Source organism: Barbus barbus (genome assembly GCF_936440315.1).
Source record: "Barbus barbus genome assembly, chromosome: 40".
NCBI lineage: Eukaryota > Metazoa > Chordata > Actinopteri > Cypriniformes > Cyprinidae > Barbus > Barbus barbus.
In genome coordinates this window covers 12,341,695-12,363,132 of record NC_136718.1, presented here as the reverse complement: position 1 = coordinate 12,363,132, position 21,438 = coordinate 12,341,695, and the positions used below count along the sequence as shown (strand labels likewise).

At 35.6% G+C, this 21,438-nt stretch overlaps 2 protein-coding genes across 3 annotated transcripts in view; both read left to right on the top strand.

Annotated features, from left to right (window-relative positions):
• Nucleotides 1–13,191, top strand: part of LOC306860079 (laminin subunit beta-1-like) — a gene marked incomplete at both ends in the record, with an annotated part of 29,886 nt that extends 16,695 nt beyond the window's left edge. Inside the window, 21 exons of the mRNA XM_079401603.1 lie at nucleotides 792–932; nucleotides 1,026–1,187; nucleotides 1,908–2,029; nucleotides 3,384–3,504; nucleotides 4,138–4,330; nucleotides 4,500–4,643; nucleotides 4,834–5,065; nucleotides 6,015–6,178; nucleotides 6,251–6,475; nucleotides 6,583–6,797; nucleotides 8,077–8,173; nucleotides 8,250–8,622; nucleotides 8,898–9,082; nucleotides 9,244–9,491; nucleotides 9,586–9,801; nucleotides 9,879–10,023; nucleotides 11,822–12,029; nucleotides 12,106–12,247; nucleotides 12,412–12,588; nucleotides 12,706–12,865; nucleotides 13,055–13,191. Coding sequence (XP_079257729.1) covers nucleotides 792–932; nucleotides 1,026–1,187; nucleotides 1,908–2,029; nucleotides 3,384–3,504; nucleotides 4,138–4,330; nucleotides 4,500–4,643; nucleotides 4,834–5,065; nucleotides 6,015–6,178; nucleotides 6,251–6,475; nucleotides 6,583–6,797; nucleotides 8,077–8,173; nucleotides 8,250–8,622; nucleotides 8,898–9,082; nucleotides 9,244–9,491; nucleotides 9,586–9,801; nucleotides 9,879–10,023; nucleotides 11,822–12,029; nucleotides 12,106–12,247; nucleotides 12,412–12,588; nucleotides 12,706–12,865; nucleotides 13,055–13,191 — 3,807 coding nt within the window. The remainder of the gene's footprint in view (nucleotides 1–791; nucleotides 933–1,025; nucleotides 1,188–1,907; nucleotides 2,030–3,383; nucleotides 3,505–4,137; nucleotides 4,331–4,499; nucleotides 4,644–4,833; nucleotides 5,066–6,014; nucleotides 6,179–6,250; nucleotides 6,476–6,582; nucleotides 6,798–8,076; nucleotides 8,174–8,249; nucleotides 8,623–8,897; nucleotides 9,083–9,243; nucleotides 9,492–9,585; nucleotides 9,802–9,878; nucleotides 10,024–11,821; nucleotides 12,030–12,105; nucleotides 12,248–12,411; nucleotides 12,589–12,705; nucleotides 12,866–13,054) is intronic.
• Nucleotides 13,192–15,234: 2,043 nt separating this feature from the next.
• The window catches only part of LOC306859920 (laminin subunit beta-2-like), a 43,545-nt gene continuing 37,341 nt past the window's right edge, over nucleotides 15,235–21,438 (top strand). For both annotated transcript variants that reach the window (XM_079401327.1, XM_079401326.1), the window contains exons 1-2: nucleotides 15,235–15,478; nucleotides 15,635–15,702. In XM_079401327.1, the coding sequence (XP_079257453.1) occupies nucleotides 15,672–15,702 (31 nt within the window). In that variant the 5' untranslated portion in view covers nucleotides 15,235–15,478; nucleotides 15,635–15,671. The remainder of the gene's footprint in view (nucleotides 15,479–15,634; nucleotides 15,703–21,438) is intronic.

The following is a 21,438-nucleotide window of genomic DNA, read 5'->3' as shown; positions in this document are numbered from 1 at the left end:
AGCATGCCTATCTGATACCCTCATATCCTCTGAGTCACACTCAGGTTTGGTGATCGCTTTGGTTAAAAACTCAGTGGAAAAACATAAATCATAAATACTTTTCATAAATCATTTTTTTTTTTTCCTGTTAAAATGAATCTTTAAAACATATATTAATATTTTAAAGTAATTATTCTTTCCACAATGGCAGTTTTTTCATTATAATTTAATGAGGTTTTTCCAGAATAGTTGACTGTACCCCCCTCAGGAACTCAGGCAGTGCTGGTTGTGCAGACACACTGTGGCATACACAAACAAACACGCAGATGAACTGCAGAATGCTCCACAGCTGAAGTGACCCAGAATAAGATCAGAGAGCACAAGAGATGCCAGCCTGTCAGAGAGAGTTATTAATGCCCACCACACATATAAACACACACCAGCGCTGTCTGGTTCACAGAGTCTCTCACATTCTTCACCATCATTGTTCCAGTTCACACTTTCTCTGCCTGTCACCTCACTCACCTTTTTTTCAGAATGGGTGTCATGTTGTGTTCAAACATTTGGGGTTGGTAAGAATGTTTTTAATGGTGTTAAAAAAAGACTGCATTACATTGAAAATGTGCTTACTGTGTGCAGAATATATATAATTCATAATGGAGCAGTTGTATACACACTGCATACTAGAAGATTAATATGAGAGTGTGGAGATATGCCATTCTGGACATAGCCATACTCCGCAATGTATGCTATATGGTATATATAAATGTAATCTCATGAATATTATATAGTTTATGTGTTTGTTTTTGTAGGGCAACCCAAGGCCTCAGGCTGAGACTGACTGTGTGCAGCATCTTAACAATCAGCTGAGAAGAAACCGTCGTCATCATCGCCGGCATATTGCCCAACAGCAGAGGGCAGCACTGAGACGCATCCGACAATTGCAGCAAACTGTAAGTTGCAGATAACTCCACCTTCGCCTTTATCAGTCAACTACACTACACTGCTGTATCTAGTTTTATATGAATCTGTGAATTTCTTTTCAGCCCAGTGTAAGCACAGTGCATAGAGAGAGACAACCGGGTCAGATGGTCACATGGACCGGGCCGGGCTTCGCTCGGGTTAAAGACGGCGCTGGCCTCGAGTTCACCATCAGCAACATCCCATATGCTATGGAATATGACATTATGATCAGATACGAGCCAGAGGTGTGTGGTCTGAAACGCTGAGATATTGTTTCGAAACATGGCAGTTGATTACTAGCTGGTAGATCATCTTAGACCAGCCTACAAACAGCAACCAACTTGTCATACTAAGTAATCACCACCCGGAACCAGCTTAGACCAGAAACCAGCCACCACGTTTCAAAACTCAAAAACCAGTTTAAACTGGTTTAAATGTCCTTAAACACTGCAAAAAAATATTTTCTTCCTTAGTATTTTTTTACTTAGTATTTTTGTCTCGTTTTCTAATATAAACATTCTTAAATCAATACACGTTTACTTAAGAAGGATAATTACATGATATAAAGTTTTGTTTTTCTGAAATATTTATCAAAATTAAGTCAATTTAAGCTTAAAACAAGAAAAAAATATCTGACAGTGAGGTCAGAAAAATAATGAAAAGATTAAACTGTTTTTATCTTACCTCATTGACAGATTTGTTTCTTGTTTTAAGCATAAACTCACTTAATGTTGATGCATTTTGCAGAACTTTTTCATTGAGTTTTTCAGGTAAATGTATTTTGATTAAAGAAAGTTGAGATATTTGTACTGGACAAACATACAAAGTTTTTTCAAAAAAAAAAAAAAAAAGTAGTGTATTTACTTTATAAAATATGACAAAATCCCATCTTTGATTAAATGTTAATGCTATTATTATTTATCTGATATTAATCATTTTGTCTGTTCGTTTTTGTTTGTATGCAGTCCACGGAGGACTGGGAGGCTCTAGTGAGCGTCACATCCCTGGATTTACCCACAAGTCTTCGCTGTGGAAACATGCTGCCCACAGAGCAGATGTACACAGTCACAATGTCCCACCACAGGAGGTAATATCATTGTGTTTATGTCTGTGTGTGTCCGTGTTCACCTGGGCATATCAGGAATGCTTTGGTTTTGGATGCAATTACGCATTGATATTTCTTTGTAAACACTCCATTCATAGTTAGTGTAGACTTATGTATTATTGTGTATTATGTACAAAGTACTATTTTAAAGCTTGTTTAGCCCACCCTCACTTCATGGGAAACAGAGTTCCACGGCAGTTGTTTTGATCATTTATCTGCAAGGGGTGAGTTTTTGGGTGCCATTGTAATCTGACTCTAATCTGATTTCTGGCCTCGTCCCAGGGAATGCAGGAGCAAATTAGACTCTGTCAGATGCTGCATATCCTTTTGAGCAAACACTGAGTGAATTAAAAAATAAGATACTGGCTGAGAGAGAAAGTGGGAGAAACGAGAAAAAATGAAAGGAGACAGGGAGTCAGGTGAGTTCAGGAAGTTCAGTCTGGATATATTACCGGTCTAAGTCTTTCGATGGGGAAATAAAACCCAGGCAGGAGATAAGACTTCACACACATCGTCAGGCTGGTGGAGCTGCTGTCTAACTGAGGGAAACTAAATAAGGGTGGCTGTCTGGTGCTGGAAAGGGATTTGAGTCAATGAATGTTGTTAACATAGGGAAAGGAAGCAGCTGTATGTGCTTCACCCAATTAAAGATGGTGAAATATACTGGTAGTTTGTGAATAAAAATACTAATCATATCTCACATGATACTCATGATAATCATTTCAGTGATATGAACTACCATTCAAAAGTTTGGGGTCAGTAAGATTTATTATTATTTTAAAGAAATACTTTTATTTAGCAAAAATACATCCAGTTGAAAAGTGGCAGTGTATAATAAAAAAATAAAAAAAATAAAAATATTTTATACTGTTCTATTTAAATAATCCTTAATTTAAACATATATGAAGTTTTCCAAAAAATATTAAGCTGCACAGCTGTTCTCAACATTGATAATAATAAGAAATGTTTCTTGAGCAGCAAATCGGCAGAAATAAATTACATTTTAAAATATACTCAAATATAAAAAATTATGTACATTTTCAAAATGTGTTTTTATTTCAATTGGAAAAGTATTATATTATTATGATCTACTGAAATAGGTCACAGTGTTTTTTATGCCATAACATTTCTTTGTATTATTATTTTTTTAAATCTTAAAACTTTATTTAGTTAACTTGGACAATAAATTTAAGATTTTTATTGGATCCCATCAGATTTCTGAACCCCATTGTATACGTTTAGACATTTTTAATTGTTTTGTAGAGTAAAGGGAAAGAAATATGCATGATTAGACTGTTAATGAATATTGTTAATAATGGTTTGTAACTCTTGACAGGTACATTGAAATGCCAAGGCCCTTTTGCTTTGAGCCAAACAACCAGTATGTGGTGTTCATCCGTTTCCAGCGTCATGCCGTGTCTCACCGACATCTCACCGCCTTCACCCTGATAGACTCAGTAAGGATCCTCTCTCATTTAAAATTATCAATCATATTATTAAAAGTTTAAAGGGGTAGTTCACCCAAAAAAGAAAAATCTGTCATTAATTACTGACCCCCATTTCGTTCCAAATCTTTCATTCATCTAACAAACACAAATAAAGATATTTTTGATGAAATCTGAGAGCTTTCTGAGCCTGCATACTAGACAGCAAGGGTCCTACCATGTTCAAAGCCTAGAACAGTCGTAAGGACATCAGTGGTTCAATTGTAATGTTATGAAGCTATGGGATTACTTTTTGTATGGAAAGAAAACAAAAATAACTACTTTATTCAACAATTTCTTCAATGTTGTTATTTTTGTTTTTGTGCACAAAACGTATTCTACTAGCTTCAGAATAGTCCATGTGACATCAGTGGTTCAACTGTAATATTTTAACGATGCCCATAACCAAATAATGAGTTATTAATGACAGAATTTTCATTTTTGGGTGAACTATCCCTTTTTGAAATGATGAAAGCATGTGGTGCAATATCTTAACCACAGTCGAAACAAGCACTGCCCCCTGCTGGTGCAATTACATAATTGTTGAGGCTTCTGTTGATGTAATAATGACAAATGCTTACTCTTTCTCACTCTCTCTCCCCACAGCTTGTACTTATACCCAGGTATGATGAGCTCCCAGGTTTCGAGGGTGATGACGCCTCAGATGAGCGTCGACGCCAGGAGATGGAGTTGTACATGTGTTTGGATTCCTTCATGACCGTGCCGATGCCTGCGCTGGCTGAGCTGTGCACTACACTCATCTGCAGCATCTCTGCAATTATGCATAATGGTGCCCTGGGTGAGTCACACAGTGATGAGGTCAAAGCTGAAGATCCCTCCACAATGTCCTGTCAAAACAACAGTCACATCGCAACACATCAATTTATTTTTTATTTAGATCAATCTCATGCTTTTGTTTAGATTCTTACGAATGGCTTGATAATAGTTTGAACATTTTATTTCTGCAGCATGTCAGTGTGACCCTCAAGGTTCACTGAGTGCTGAGTGTGACAAAGTCGGAGGTCAATGCCACTGTAAACCCAATGTTATTGGCCGTAAATGTGATCAGTGTGCACCAGGGACGTATGGATTTGGGCCATATGGCTGCACTGGTAAGACACTTTTTTTTAATAAGCATTTTAATTGATATTTAAATAAATAGTGCCGTCTTTATTTTTTTATTTTTTTGTTTTTTTATATATATCGTAACTGTTTATTTTTTCATAATTGTTAGTTCAAGATTTTAATTAAATTTGACACATTTCTCATTGTCCCTCACTCCCTTTTCTCTGCCTGCAACAGTATGTGACTGCCACTCTCAGGGCTCTATAGGTCATCAGTGTGACCCCGTGGCGGGTCAGTGTCCGTGCCAGCATGGGGCGACTGGACGCCAGTGCTCTGAATGCCAGCCGGGTCAGTGGGGATTTCCAAACTGTAGACAGTGCCAGTGTAACGGCCATGCAGAGAGCTGTGACCCTGAAACAGGTGCCTGCTATGAGTGCCGAGACTACACAGCTGGACAGCTGTGTGAGAGGTGAGAGACTGTTTAATGTGTTCAATACACTGACTAAATCAATGTTGACAAATTATATTTGGGTCACTGACTTATCTCACAAAGTGATGCATGCCATGCAAAGGAGGGTGAAGCTGTCACAATCTGTATATCAAATATGACAAATTATTAAAATAAATTTATAAATAAATATAGATATTTCTATATTAGATACTGACTTCAAATGTTTGAATGGTAGTATAAGATTTGTTGCTTTTATTCTGCAAGGGTGCATTAACTTTAAAATGTTAAATAAAATGGCATTAAAGACTTTTAAATTTTGCAGTGTCTATTTCAGATAAATGTTGTTGTTTTTTCTTTGTATTTGTCAGAAAATCCTGACAAAAATGCATCATGGTTTCCCACATAAGAAATGTTTCTTGAGCAGTTTCTGAAGGATCATGTGACACTGAAGACTGCAGTAATGAATACAGAAAATTAAGCTTTGCCATTACAGAAATAAATTATATTTTTAAACACATTCAAATAGATAAGTTATTTTAAATCACAATCATATTTCACAATATTACTGTTTTTACTGTATTTTTCTTATTAAATAATTGCAGCCTTGGTGAGAATTTGTAAGAGACGTTCTAAAACAGTAAAAAAAGTAAAAATCTAAATAAAACAGTAAAAAAAAATTTTTTTTAAAGACTAAAAATTTGTATAAAAAGCCAAAATATTTGTATAATTTTTATTTAAAAAAATACTGCATAAAATATCATGTTTGTTTAATAAATAATATTAATATCATTATAACATAATAACATTAATATGTAGTATTATGCTAATATGCATGTATCCATAGCCTGCCCTGTAATAAGTGTAGACAAAATAGTCTGAGACAAATAGTATTAAATTAAGAAATTAAATGAATAAGATATTATTCTCTAAAGACGTGTATCTATTATTCTGTCCTTTCTTACTTTAGGTGTGTAAACGGTTTCTATGGTAACCCAATATTGGGTTCGGGCGAGCACTGTCGCCCCTGTCCATGTCCAGGAAACCCTGACAGCGGACACTCCAATGGAGCTTCCTGTCAGCCAGACTATGCCTCCAACCAGATCCTCTGCCAGTGTGGTGAAGGATATGCAGGTAAAATAGTGTCACTAAATCAATAGTTTTTCATTCTCATTAAGTAGGTTTACTGACAGTGTCTTCTCTCAGGTCCTCGCTGTGATCGCTGCGCCTCTGGATATTATGGGGATCCTGAGCAGCCTGGCGGGACATGCCGGCCGTGCCAGTGCAACAGAAACATTGATCCCCAGGACCCAGAGTCATGTGACCCACGAACCGGCCAATGCCTCAAGTGCCTGTATAACACAGATGGCCACTCTTGTTCTGAGTGTAAACCAGGTTATTATGGAAACGCACTCGCTCAGGACTGTAGGCGTAAGTACAGTGACTCTAAAGCTTCAAAACCTAATTGCATTTACAATGAACAATGGAAGTGAATTTATGCATTTATGTGTAAATCTGCACTCTGTCTCGTCCTTCAGGCTGTACTTGCGTAACTGCAGGCACTGTAGACGACTACTGTACTAATGGAGTGTGTCACTGTGATAAACGGACTGGCCAATGCCCCTGCAAGCCAAACATCATTGGCCACAACTGTGACCAGTGCGCCCCCAACCACTGGAACTTCGGCTCGGACTGTGGATGTGAACCCTGCCAATGTACCCAACCAAATGCCCTCAGCACCCACTGCAACATGGTATGTCCTGTGGCATAAAGTATCTTTCTTCATCATTACATCTGTATTTTATCAGGGTTATTCTCTCAAGATTGAAACCTCAACATAAAACAATATATAACAATAAACGCATAGGTCGAGGTAAAATGACATGAACACATGTGACTATACATTACAACAGGGGTATTCAAACCCCCAAATGTGATGAAATATAAATGGCAGCTGTTTATTGTCATGCATAAACATGCAAAAACATACAGTGCTACTAAGCTTGAAATTATATAACCAACATGTTTCTTTATTGTCATGACATTCTTATTTTGTTATCTCCTCACAAGAACGATGGGATAGAAAGGGAACAGACAATAAATTACAGAGACAATAAATATAAATAATATATAAGAATATACAATAAAGTACAAGACGATGAAAAAATATAAAAACAATATGCAATAAAGGAAATAAACAATGACAAAAGTATATGTACATTTGAATTTACTTTTTTAAAATTGACAATATATATGCTACAAAAGTTCAAAAGGGTCAGAAAGTTTTTTTAAATATATAAAAAAACTTTATTGAGCAAGGATGTATTAAATTAATCAAAAATTATATTTAAAGATATTTATAATGTTACAAAAGATTTCTATTTCAAATAAATTAAATATTTATATTCTTCAGATAGTCTTGAAACTCTGGAAATATGGTCACAGTTTCCTCGAAAATTAAGCAGTCTTCATTATAGATAATAATAGAAAAAGTTTCTTGAGCACCAAATCCGCATACAGTATTAGAATCTCTGAAGGATCCTGTCTCAAAGACAACTATAGTAATGGATGCAGAAAATTCAGCTTTGACATCACAGGAATAAATGACTTTTTAAATGTATTAAAATAGACAATGGTTATTTTATTATGAAGTATTATTACAATTTATTATTATTTTTACTGTTTTCAGTCAAGTAAATGCATCATTGATGAGCATAAGATACTTCTTTCAAAATATTATGACGCCAAACTTTTGAATGATAGTGTTTCTTGCAAAATGAAAAACATTTTAATATTAAATGTAAAATTAAAAAGACAAACTAGAATAGACACCTAAATATGTATTACCTTAACCAGTTGTATCAGACATTTTAGACTTGCATTACGATCAAAGATGCTTCAGATGACATTTATTTTTTATTTATAATGATTTAATCTTTCTTTTTTTTTTTTTTTTGTCTGAAGAGGGACTTGGATTTGAATGATTTTATGGCTTAATTTTGTTTTTCTTCTGCCTCTATAATTACTTGTAGTTCAGTGGCCAGTGTCATTGTCAGCCAGGTTTTGGAGGGCGACAGTGCAGTGAATGTGAGGCGTTTCGCTGGGGTGATCCCAGAGTGCAGTGTGAAGGTGAGTAGTGCACACACCGTACACTTACTCCTGTTTCTTCTCTGTCTCATATCATCTTTTATCTCCCTCTGATCAGAGTGTAACTGCCACCCTCTGGGGTCCGAGATGGCTCAGTGTGACCGTGTGACAGGAGCGTGTGTGTGTAAGGAGGAGGCTTCAGGACGACGCTGTGACGAGTGCGCCCGTGGCTTTATCGGAAACTTCCCCAAGTGCATTCCCTGCCATCCCTGCTTCCAGCTATGGGATGATGCCATGTGCCAGATCGGCCGAGATCTGACCCACATCAAGGATGTCATTGCCATGATCCTGGAAAAGGGTGAGGTTCCGGGAGTCAGCGATAGCCGCATACGTGCACTGGAGAAGAGGCTCACGCAGATTCAAGACCTGATTCGAAATGGAGACCGAGAGGGAATCTATAACATAATAAGCCAGGCTATTGATGACTTGAGGTAAAGCTTGCACACAGTGGGTGGCACTTTAAATGTCTTTTTACTTTAGTAAAGCTTGCAGACAGGGTCTAAAAATCATTTGTGTCACTTGACGTTACATTATCAGTCTTGCAGTTCAATTGAAACCATGCGTTATTTTGCAAACACTAAATTATTATGCACCAAACATAAATTGTTAGTTGCATTGGCACTTTGTGAGTATAATTGTGGACTTTGGTGTCACGTTACATGAAGATAATTGTAATTTTTCTCCGTTTAATTGGGCATATTTTCAGAGCGGAGATAGCTTTGACTGATGGGCGTCTGATGGGCGTGAGTCGGGAGCTGAATGTGACGGCAGGCCTTGACAATGCTCTGAAACGAAACCTAACTGCACTGGAGAAAGAACTGAAAGACTTGAACAATACACTTCACCGACAGCACAGAGAGCTGGAGAACTACCTCACTGCTGGATTGGCAGGTAAAGTAGTATTTTAAATTCAACATCCAAAATTAAAATTAAAATTAACTCATAATTTCTAGAACAAAATTTGCAGAAAACCCACCTTTTCAGTCACATTCACCACATTTTTGTTAAAAAAATTTAAGTTGTTAATCTCTTTTGTCGTTTTTGTTTCACAGAGCAGTTTGAAAACGTGCGCAAGTACTACCAGATTTCATTGAATTCAGAGCAGCGCTGTAATGCCTCTGTATATGGACCCCAGAGTCCTGTGGAACAGTCTGGAGACACACGTAACCGTACCGAAGCCCTGCTGAAAGAAAGAAAGGACAGCTTTATGCGTACAGTCACCGCCAATAATAAATCTTTGTCTGAACTGGAGGAAAAAGCTCATGAGATCGACCGAAAACTCCAGCACCTCAACAATAAGGTAGAAACTTTGGGCAAAACTTTGGCTTGAGACCTGGAAGGGAGAGTCATGAATCTTTATCAGTGACACATTCTTGTTTTTCTTACACTTTAAGGTATGTGGTGGCCATGGCAATGCTAGTGCTAATAGTAGCTGTCCAGAGAGCCCCTGTGGAGGAGCTGGCTGCCGTGATAGCGATGGTGGGCTGAAGTGTGGAGGGAAAGGATGTAAAGGAACTGTTGGTGCCTCATTGAAGGCCCTGTACAATGCTGATGATGTTCATAAGAACCTGACCGCTACCAGTAAGGAGCTACAAACCATTGCTAAAAAGGTAAACCGGTGTCTGTTTGAGCATGTGCAGTGCATGTGTGCTTTTGAAAGAGCCTGAATAATCTGTTTATCTCTCAGCTCCGAGACATTGCTACACTCACCCAGACTGTGAAGACTCAAGCGAAGGACACTCTTGATAAAGCCCAGGGCAAGAAAGAACTCTTTGAGAACTCCAACAAGATGCTTAAAGACTTCATTCAGAAGATTAGAGATTTTTTGAATGGTAAGTGGTTGTGATTTGCGATTTAGTGTTGTTTTTGTGTTGTGTGAAATGCAGAGGCAACAAGGGGATAGTTCAGACAAATATGAAAATTTACTCACCCTTATGGCCCATTCCCAGTCCACACCACAACTGTAACGATAAAGGCACAGAGAAACGATATGATTGGAATCATTTTCAAAAGGATTTTTCCATTTGATGAACGATATTTTAAAGCGCCAGACGAGTGTGTGCTTAGAATAAACAGACGATATCGTCTGCTGGTGTGGAATCTAATATAGTTATCTTATAGTTAACTTTATAGTTATCGTCTTGGTGTGAACGGGCCTTTATGCTGTTCGAAATTCCATACAATACCATAAATGTATACCTTTCAGAAGTTTGGAAAATATTTTTTACTCACCTAGGTTGCATTTATATGGTCAAAAATGCAGTAAAACGATAATATTGTTTTATTTAATATTGATAATACAATTTAAAATGTCTGTTTTCTATTGAAATATATGTGACCAGGGACCACAAAACCAGTCATAAGTGTCAATTTTTCGAAATTGAGATTTATATATCATCCGAAGGGTAAATACATAAGCTTTCCATTGATGTATGGTTTGTTAGGATAGGACAATATTTGGCTGAGATACAACTATTTGAATATTTGGAATCTGAGGGTGCAAAAAAAAATCTAAATATTGAGAAAATGGCCTTTAAAGTTCTCCAAATTAAGTTCTTGGCAACGCATATTACTAATCAAAAATTAAGTTTTGATATATTTACGGCAGGAAATTTACAAAATATCTTCATGGAACATGATCTTTACTTAATATCCTAATGATTTTTGGCATAAAAGAAAAATCTATAATTTTGGCCCATACAATGTATTTTTATCTTTTTGCTACAAATATACCCCGGCGACTTAAGACTGGTTTTGTGGTCCAGGGTCATATATTTTAAAATGGCATTTATTCCTGTGATGCAAAGCTGAATTTTCAGCATCCATTACTGCAGTCTTCAGTGTCACATGATCCTTCAGAAATCATTCTAATTTGCTGATTTGCTGCTCAAAAATACATTTCCTTTTATTATCTGTGATGAAAACAGATGGGCTGCTTAATTATTTCAAGGAAACCGTGATACATTTTGGATTCCTTGATGAATAGAAAGTTCAAAAGAACAGCACTGATTTGAAATAGATATTTTTTGTTTACTGTCACTTTTTGATAAATTTAATACATCCTTACTGAATAAAAGCGTTGATTTCCTAAAAAAAAACTCTTACTGACAGTAGTGTTGTCCATAAAACCATATGGCAACAGTAGTATGTATCCAATACTGTTGCTTTGTCTGAGGAACAGACCAAAATTAAAGTGACTTAAATTCTGTATAGCTCTGAAATTTTATTCCTGTATGCACGTTCACACCTGGTACATCATGATTCGTAACAAGATGCACTAGAACATTTGTTAACATTTGCAGCATAACGATAATGATTTGTAAACGTAAATTCAGAAATGAATAAAAGCTATGCCAGAGAACAATATTTATAACAAATAACATCTTAAATCTCCGCGTTGTATACTTTTGTTGTATGGAATAGCTTGAACATACTACAAAATATTATCTTTTGTGTTCCATGGATTAAAAAAAGAAAAGAAAATCATATTAACATAAGGGTGAGTAAATGATACATTTACATTACTGCATGAACTGTCATTTTAAAATATTTAATTATCATAAATGCCTAATTATCATTTATTTGAAAACAACAAAAAGCCTTTATTACTACTAAAACTGATATATTCAGAGGAGGGAGCAGATCCAGAAAGCATTGAAAAAGTGGCCCAGCAGGTTTTGGCGATCTCCTTGCCAGTCAACGGGACCGTAATACTTAACATCGTCAAGCAAATCAAAGCCAACATCGCCAACCTCACCAACGTGGAAGGGGTGTTCAACCACACCTCAGAGCAACTGGCCAAAGTCAAGGATCTGCTTGAGAGAGCTCAAGATGCAAAGTAAGCGAGAGAGAACATTGCTCACAGTTTTACACAGAAATCCACATATAGTAAATTTCATTTTGTGTTTGCGCAGGGCACAAGCTGAAGGGGTGAGCGATTATATCAATAAAACTAAAGCAGCACTTGAAACCTCTCAGAGTGCCATAAAAAAAGCTGAGAAGGAAATGACCACAGCCCTAGAAAATCTCAAGAATGCCCAGAGCATCACTTCTAAGGTAAACCTTTATTATTATTACCAGTGTTGAAAACAGTTGTGCTGCTTAATATTTTTTGTGGAAACCATTATACTTTTCTCATGATTCTTTGTAGCATTATTGAATTGATATTGAGTCATAGTCTAAGATTTCAATTAATCTGCTTCTGTCTCTTCCCTGAACAGGTTGACAACAAACTCGTAAATTTAGACAGCAACCTCATGGATGTGATGATGCGATTGGCCAATTTGTCACATGGAGTGGATTTATTGAAGAATAAAACTGAGCAGAACAGGGAGATGGCAAAAGATGCTAAAGCTCAGTCTGACAATGCAACTCAAGAGGCTGCTGGACTTCAAGAGGTGTGTGTGTTTGTGTGTGTGTGTGTGTGTGTGTGTGTGTGTGTGCACGTCTAGCTATATTTTACAGCTTCTGCCATTAACATTTAATATTTTTTTGTGCATGCTTCTGTTTAAAAGGAGCTGGTTAATGCCGAGAATCTGTATAAGGAGCTGAAAGAGAAGGTGGACTCTGTGGGTGGGACAGGAGAAGGTAACATTAGCCAGAAAGCTATAGAGATGAAGAAAGAAGCAGAGGAACTGCTGAAGAAAGCCACCACGGGCATGGAAACCCTCAGAAGTATGTGTCCAAATGCATTAAACATTTACTAAAGCAAAGCACTTTTATGCTCAAATTAACCTATGAGCCAAGTGTTATTTATGCTGTCATTTTGTTATTAAAACAGTAATAGATGTGAATATTTTGAGATATTTGACTATGTTGGGCTCTTTTCTCATCATCTTGTTTTTCTGTGTCCCTCCTTTGAAGAATTGGAGAGAAAATTCAAAAAGAACGAGCAGAAAATGCAGCAGCAGCGGGATGAATTGGCGGATCTGGAGAAAAACGTTACTGAAGTCAGAGAATATATCCGATTAAAAGTCATGGGCTACAACAACTGTCAGTAGGAACTGTAAATAACTGACAAAAGCATGAAATCAGACTTCAATTTATCTTCTCAATCACCCTCTGTGTGATTCATATATTGTTCCATCACAACCCAAATTGCTATTCCATTACGAATCAGCAGCTTCGCTATTTAATTATCATGAAATTGATGACAAACTTCAGAGTAAGGTACTAGGTCTTATTGTCATGCTGCTAAATCAGTGGTTCTCAACATTTTTAAGGTGTCAGTGTCGGAGGGCTGAAAAATGGACCATCTAATACCCGAAGTCTAATTTGATGTCCTTTTCACTGTTCCTGACTTGTTACCAATTTTTTTTTTCTAAAGTGCTGTTTTGTTTATATTTTATTGAAAATAGCAACTAGCTGACCGTTTGCTAGCTAAGAAAGCTTACATCTACTGACAGAACCATCAGCTGTTATTAATTTAATGTTAACAGTCAGTTTATTCATTTGATTCATTTTGATTAACTCAATATTGGTGCTTTCTGTTATGTTTTTAATTATTATTATTATTATTTTTTTTTAAATAAGCCAATCAACAAAACAGACCACAATTTGAGAACCACTGCACTAAATGAACTGCAGACCAACTGTTGCATAGCCTAGTGGCCAAAAACATGCACTACTGTTCAAAAGTTTGGGGTCGGTAAGAGTTTTTTTTAAAGAAATGAACACTTTTCAGCACGGCCGCTTTAAATAGACGAAAGTGACAGTAAAGACATTTGCTGTCACAAAAGATTTATAAGAACTATTCATCAAAGAATCCTGAAAGGCTGCTGAAAATTCACTTAATTCACACTTAATGTTCATTTAATATGAAAATAGAAAATAGTTATTTTAAATTGTAATGTTATTTCACAATATTACTGATTTATAGATCTTTGCAGCATTAAGAAGCGTAAGAGGCTTCTTTCAAAGAAAATTTCAAAATCTTACCGACTCCAAACTTTTGAACTGTAGTTACATTTAAACACTGAAGTGCCTAACGTCATATTTTTTTATATATTGTGTAAAAGACATATATGACCACATTAAACCTTTGATATGGAATTCAAACGTTACTGTTTTGTTTTATTTCTATGCAGAAACAGCCTCAGTTCTTTTCTTTAGTACAGGAGGGGGCGATAGAGAATGTGGAAAAATTCCAACAGTGGGGCATATTACAATGAAACGTATATGAGTTCTCATTTTTATGGTTCTAATGCATATTTCTGAATTTCAGGTTTGTTTCAGCATTATATATTTCACCTTTAAAGTTGTGCCTATTGGGTTTTCTGTCTCTGCATCATCCTTCCTGTGTCTGTTAGTGTTAGGTAGGACATGTTCATTTCTGTGGAGTAATCCTGTCTGTGTTTGGATCAGTGGCTTTAGCTGACCCTGAGCTTTGATTCATATCATACCACTGAATCACATATTTGTTTCATGTCGTATGTTTGACTGTCTTCTCCTGATGGTCCTGTACTATAATGTACATTTTATAAGAAAAATGATGTTTGATATAACAGTATAGCCTAATTTTACTCAGATGAGTACAGAGAATAGACACACAAATATTTAGTGGCGGATACGTTTTGTCAGCATGCTGTCTGGTGTTTAGTTTAGAGACAGGGTTTTAACCCAGAGCTTTGTGTTGTGTACTGTCAAAAATTTTATGCTCATTCAATTTCAATTATCTTATAGGCATTATATAATTGATTAATTTTTCTGAGTTTAAATAAAGTGATTATAAAGTATTGCTGATAAAATCTAATTTTTTTTATTATTCTGGAGGTCTCTAAATCTGGCTTGGAAACCCCTGGCTGAAATAAGTTACCAATAAAATCATTTTGTGAGCTGTATTCACATAACCAGACAATGTTTAACATGACAGTCTTTCATTAGTTATTTGCATATAAATATTATTTGCATATATTTTTCTAAACCTACATCTACTAAAAATGAATACAGTATTGTGTAATATTTAAGTGGATATTACTATACTTGTTATTGAGAGAGTCCTTTTAAATCAGTTTTCAGAAGCGCGCGCATTCCTGTTCGGCTACGCGCGTTCATGTGGGCGCTCCAGAAAACAAGAGGTGGATGTTTTTTCCTAAATGACTCTCTGTGGCATTCCCTGAGGAGTGTGTCTCTTTACCTTCCGCGGGCATCTTTTGAATCCAGTTCGTGATTTCCATCGGTCATTTCCACGGCTGTAACAGGACTTCAGAAAGTCCGTCTGACTCTGATAACGCTCAAAGTCGCAATGGCTTAAAGAACAGCTTGACCATCTACAAAATCACAGTAAACGTGAGTACGCGCTTCCAGCATTAGTAAATACATGCCTATGTTTGTGTTTTATTACTGGTGTTACTGAAGGTTTTATAAGACAGTACACTTTGTCTAGTAGTTATATATGATAAGCTGAAGTTGTGTGAGAGCTCATTAGTGATTTTCATATTTTAGATACGCGCGGAGGTTGAAGGAAGCTCATCATAAAGCCATGCGCGCGCTTCCCTTACTGTTCATCTGTGGTAAGTGTAGCATGAATCACAAAATCCTGGTATGTCTATGTGCTGTTATTAGAGCAAGACTCGATATTTATTCATTTAGTTATTATTCTTAATATCTTATAGTTCATCTTAATGTATTATTAGCAACCACTTAATTTATAAAGTATGTTTTGTACATTATGACATTTTTTTTGTTGTTTTTATGGGGCAGTTGCCTCTGCTTATTCTATGCACCTTTTAAGAGACAGAGCTGATTTTTTTTAGAAGTTTATCACACACACACACACACACACACACACAGAGTATAAGTAATTATAAGTTTTATATGTTTTATGTTACCCTGGACCACAAAACCATAATATGTAGCACGGGTATATTTGTAGCAATGTCCAACAATACATTGTATGGGTCAATCATACACTTGATTAGTAATATGCGTTGCTAAGAACTTAATTTTGACAATTTTAAAGGTGATTTTCTAAATTTTTTATTTATTTTTAATAAATACATTTTAAAAAAAAATTCTGATTTTTAATCAGATTCCAGATTTTCAAATAGTTGTATCTCGGCCAAATATTGTCTTATCAACCCATACATCAATGGAAAGCTTATTTATTCAGCTTTCAGATGATGTATAAATCTCAATTTCCAAAAATTTGCCCTTATGACTGGTTTTGTGGTCCAGGGTCACATATATAAGTTATATAATATCTATCCATCTATTAAATGTCTTCCATATTCGGTTTTATATTATCAATTTATTTTGATCTGCGTGTGTTTCATATTTTTCAAGTGGGGCAGACTGATTTTATGTATTTGAATATCGTATATGTTAGATGTACTTTTTAGGCAAAATGTGTTTGAGCCACAAGTCTTAACCTTATCTTATACCTCTCTTACATTATATATGTAGGAACTCATGCATTCTTTGCATTTAGATGTGTACGGCCAAGTTTAATCATTCACCAAATGTTTTTGTGCCTGACCCCACACAAGTCCCATGAATCATTTGCACCTGCTTATATAACTGAAGTCTGTTCTATCGATGTCTCAGTAGACAATTCAGTTGACTTGTGATGCTCCACACTAAAACTGATTCTGAAGGGAGGATCTTTCTCAAAGGTCTCTAGACAATGTTATTACCCCCCTCCGGCACCCAATTAGGTTATTTGCTTATTTCCTCTGTCTGTCTAGTTAAAGCTGAAAGAAATTTATAGGCAGACTAAAAGGCAAACAAGAGGTCAGCAGGTTACAGAGATGCCATGTGTATTGGATTAGTAAATGACAGTTCTTCACTCATTGAGTTTGTTGTTTAATCCTTGATTACTTGTTCTTTGACGAATTAAGCACACCTTTTGGATATGAGACACTAAATCTGCTCAGTCGGGTATACTGACCCTCACATTCCTTTTTCTCTGTCAAACTCCCAATTGCAAAACCATGGATTAAGAAAAGGCAGGGATATTTGAAGGATCTTCAGTGTGTTTGTGATTAGAAATAGCAAATTAATTTGAATGAATAAATTCTAGTACAATAGATTATTTACATGAGCTTATTAAATGGTTCATTTGATAGTTAATATTGATACTGTACATTACATTTAGTAGGCTAATAGTTTTATTAGTTATTTGAAAAGTATTTAATAATTTGCAAATAATTGTGAACCTTTAAAAATCTTAAATCTTAATGTGCTCAGCACAAGTTTTACTTCATACACATTTTACGGTTCTTTTTTATTCTTCTGTATCTGGTGTAATAGCAACTATCTAGCGTTCTCCTTATTACTTCATACATATATTTGCTGTTTAGTTTAAATAAATGGGCTTTTTTGAGCTTGGTAGGAAGGTTTGAGTTACATTACATTTTTTCATTTTAAAATATAAAGCAACATTTTATTAATTGTGCCTTTTAAAGAGGCCACAAGGTTATATTCCAGGTTTTTGTACATATCAGACAGTCACAGTCTCGACTGAAAAAGTTGCCATTTATACTGCTGACCTTGCTCATTAAATACTGTCTCCTCAGTGCATTTACAGTGATCCATATCTTTCTTAAATACTGTCTCCTCAGTGCATTTACAGTGATCCATATCTTTCTTTATCATTTAGTGTTACTGTCCAGCTGTCCTCGGCTGTGAGTTTTGTGTAGGTGATGGGCTGCAGGGCTCAACAGGAGCCTCTGTCTGTGAGGATTGATAAAGCTGGAGAGAATGTGGAGGTGTCGGAGGCAGAGCAGTGGGAGTGTTATTTTTGGTGAAGCTCTAATGAAAGTAGCAGGCTTGTAGGAGGCAGACAGCCGATGAGGAGATGCTCTTATTTAGCTCCTGTCACATTTACCATCTGCTGGCTGCCTGAGTTTAATTTTAAAGGTCTTTGAACTGTTCACAGATTGTGTGACTCCAACAACATTGTTCGCAGACAGTCATGCTTGCCTGTTAATGCAGACAGAATTAATTCAAGTCAGTTGTACCTATAATTGGCACTCAGATTAGGCAAATAGGTAGAACTACTTTGAGCAAAGACGCTCAAAGGATAAAAAGAATATTTATCCTTTACTGATGACAGACTGTGAGTTATGGAAAGTTAATGTGCACCCTGGTTGGTGATGGTTACACCTCAGTCAGTCAGTTCTTATTGAGTGATTTCACTGGTTTCAATTAGTTTTCTTTGCCTACAGTTGCCTAAAAAAAGTTGCATGGAAAAATATTTTTAGAAATGATCTGCAATATAATATGTATGTGTGTGTGTGTGTGTGTGTATATAAGTTTGTGTTTGCTTTTGGAATGTTTTCTTATTAAAATTCATAGATATTTATATTATGTAAATTTTCTAACTATCTATATATATATCTATCTATCTACACTGAAGAAATGATAAAAAAAAATTAAGGTAAGTGGTTGCAAACAATTTATTTTAGCTGCATGTAAACATGTTGAAGGTTAGTCAACTAAATTTGTTTATTTAAATCTAGGTAAAATTAATTGATTGCAACCACTTACATTAAAAAAATTAGTAAATTTATGAATTTTTCTCACTGTATCTATCTATATATCATTAATTCATATATATATATATATATATATATATATATATATATATATATATATATATATATATATATATATATATATATATATATATATATAATTATTTTTTTTTTATTATTATTTAATTATAATTCATCAACAAATGTTTTCTTCATATTTATAAAAAAATTGCTGCTATGATAATAATAATAATATTCTATACATTTTCTCTGTCTGCCTGCCTATCTATCTGTCTGTCTGTCTGTCTAATCTTCTATAAGCCAGCTGTATAATTTTACCTTAATTAATACCAACTTTAAAGTGGATTCGTAAGCAAATGTCACTATGTACATGTATAACAAATGTAAATAGGATAGCACTGGTCCAATAGGGCAAGTGACAGTTCCATTAATCGACCCAAAATTCACTCACTCTGGCCCCTGGCCAGCAGATAATCTTTACTGTAGAGCCTTGCTTTCCCATCCGGTTTGTTAATTTTTAGTGGCAAAAATGGATTTCTTCTGAAATTATAACTTATTTTTACCTTCAACACATCACATTTATGATTAGATTTTCAAAAGCAATGGCCAACCAGCATTAAAGGCCATCTAAGACCGTAAAATTCAATCATAGTCTTTCTCTGAAAAATCATGAAATAATCCAGTCTAGCTGTTTCTTCAGAAAGTGAGAAAAACATGAAATAAAAAGAAAGCCTTGATGAAAAGAACATGAAAAGCTGTAAGGAACCTTTGTTCATAATTTTCATCTAAAGGCAAAGCTTTGGTGCGAGTGGAGGAGAGGAAACTGCAGAAATCCCTTTTGACTCTCCTACTCTCAATCTCTTTCTTCTGTTTGTTTGCCTTGTGACTTTTTTCATTCCTCTGATGTGTGCTGGGATCATACGTCTCTCAGTGAACAGCTGTGTGGTGGGGACACAGGTAGAGGCTGGTGGCTGTGATCCATAGAGCTGCCTGAATGCTGCCGCTGCCGAACACCGCAGAACCCTGCACTCCATAACAATGGGGCAATACGATGCTTTGAGGTGGTGGAGGAGGGAAAATAGAAGAAAGGACGAATACAGGGGGTGGAGAGGTGGTGAAATGAAAGGGGAAGAAACGCGTCTGTTTATGTGAGTCGAGCTGAATAAGATTTTTGCCTTAGGGAAGAAGTTTCTAGAGAGCAAGCAGTTGGATTGTATATCAAATACATGCGGCAAAGTTAGTGAGAAAATGAAGAAAAATTTATGTTGTTAAAGGAATAGTTTAATTGAAAAAATTACAGTTCTGTTCAAAAATGTTTGTTCTGGTCCTTTTTTTCCATTCACTGGAGCTTTAGAAAGTATAGGCTCATTTTTCTTCTGAACAAATCATTCAGGATGGATTTGTGGTCTGAACTCATTGAAAAGATTTGACTCAAAGGAATGATTTGTTCACAGATTGAACCACTTTTCTCACATTCTTTTACATTTTTCATACTTTCTCGGTCCTTTGACCTGTTCCTGAATCCTGTGATATTTCATGCTTACTCCAGATGTGGACCTGTGTGTCACATCTGTATATACCTCCATATGTGATTGTCAGGATATGAGTGCTTTAACAGGCTGTCCTGAGGGGAATGAAGAATGATCTCATCTCTCAGGTTAAGGGAACGGGAAGGGGAAGGTGTGCAGCACATTATAATTCATGCTCAGCTGTACCTGTTTTCCCCAGAGTACCTGCGCACAGAACATGCTCTTTAACGAGCTGGAACCGCTCCAGAAACTTCCACAATTTCAACTTAGAATTCTCTAATACTTTACAATAAGGTTCAATTTGTTAACCTTAGTTAATCTATAATACAAATATAATACAACATTTATTGATCTAGGTTAATGTTAATACAGCTACAGTAAAAACCTGTTAAATGGATAACGGTAAGTTCCTGTAAAATGGGAAAAAACGTAAACTGACGTTCCCAGAATTCCTTGCGTTGCATTTCAAATTATGTTTGAATTTGACATTTTTTCTTCTTCTATGTTTCTTCTTAGTTTTTTCTTTTCAGTTATGTTTATTAGGGTTGTATGTTACATCTAATGTTGTTAAATTAATGTTTATAACATATTTCAGTTTAATGAGTCTCACCGTGATGGTGTTTAGTGCTTGTGTGAATGACACTGTGCATCTTCTGTATATGCATTATATCAGTTAAAGAAATGATGGTATTTAACTGTAAATTTAAGTTAAAACTGTAAAACCTAAAACGTTGTTACCGTATTTTTTACTGTAGAATTCCGCCAACCACAGCTGCTAGTTTTTTATCGTAAATTTTACGGATTTGTTTTGACAGTGTGGTTAATTTATAAAATTTGAAATGTTAAAAATGTATTAGTGTATGTAAATTAATAAATGCTATTCATCACTGTTAGTTCACAATTCAACAAACTGAACCTTATACTGCAAAGTGTTTCAGATAATTCATATGATAGTCGATCTCTACTGTGTTTACTCCGTTATTTAACGATGGCCTTGTATTTCCTCTTTACCTGCATTTTTCTTCTTGCAGAGCCGTAATTACAAAGGAGAACTAGGTTATTGAAATCACTCATTTCTAAACTGCGTGGCTTTTTAAGAGGCCAATAACAAAGCACTGTGGAAAGGCAATTTTTCACTTTTTTGTAATTGACAGGTCTGTTCACAGACTTTCCTAGGTTTTACACTACAGTTCAAATATCTTGGGGTCGGTAGGTTTGTCAA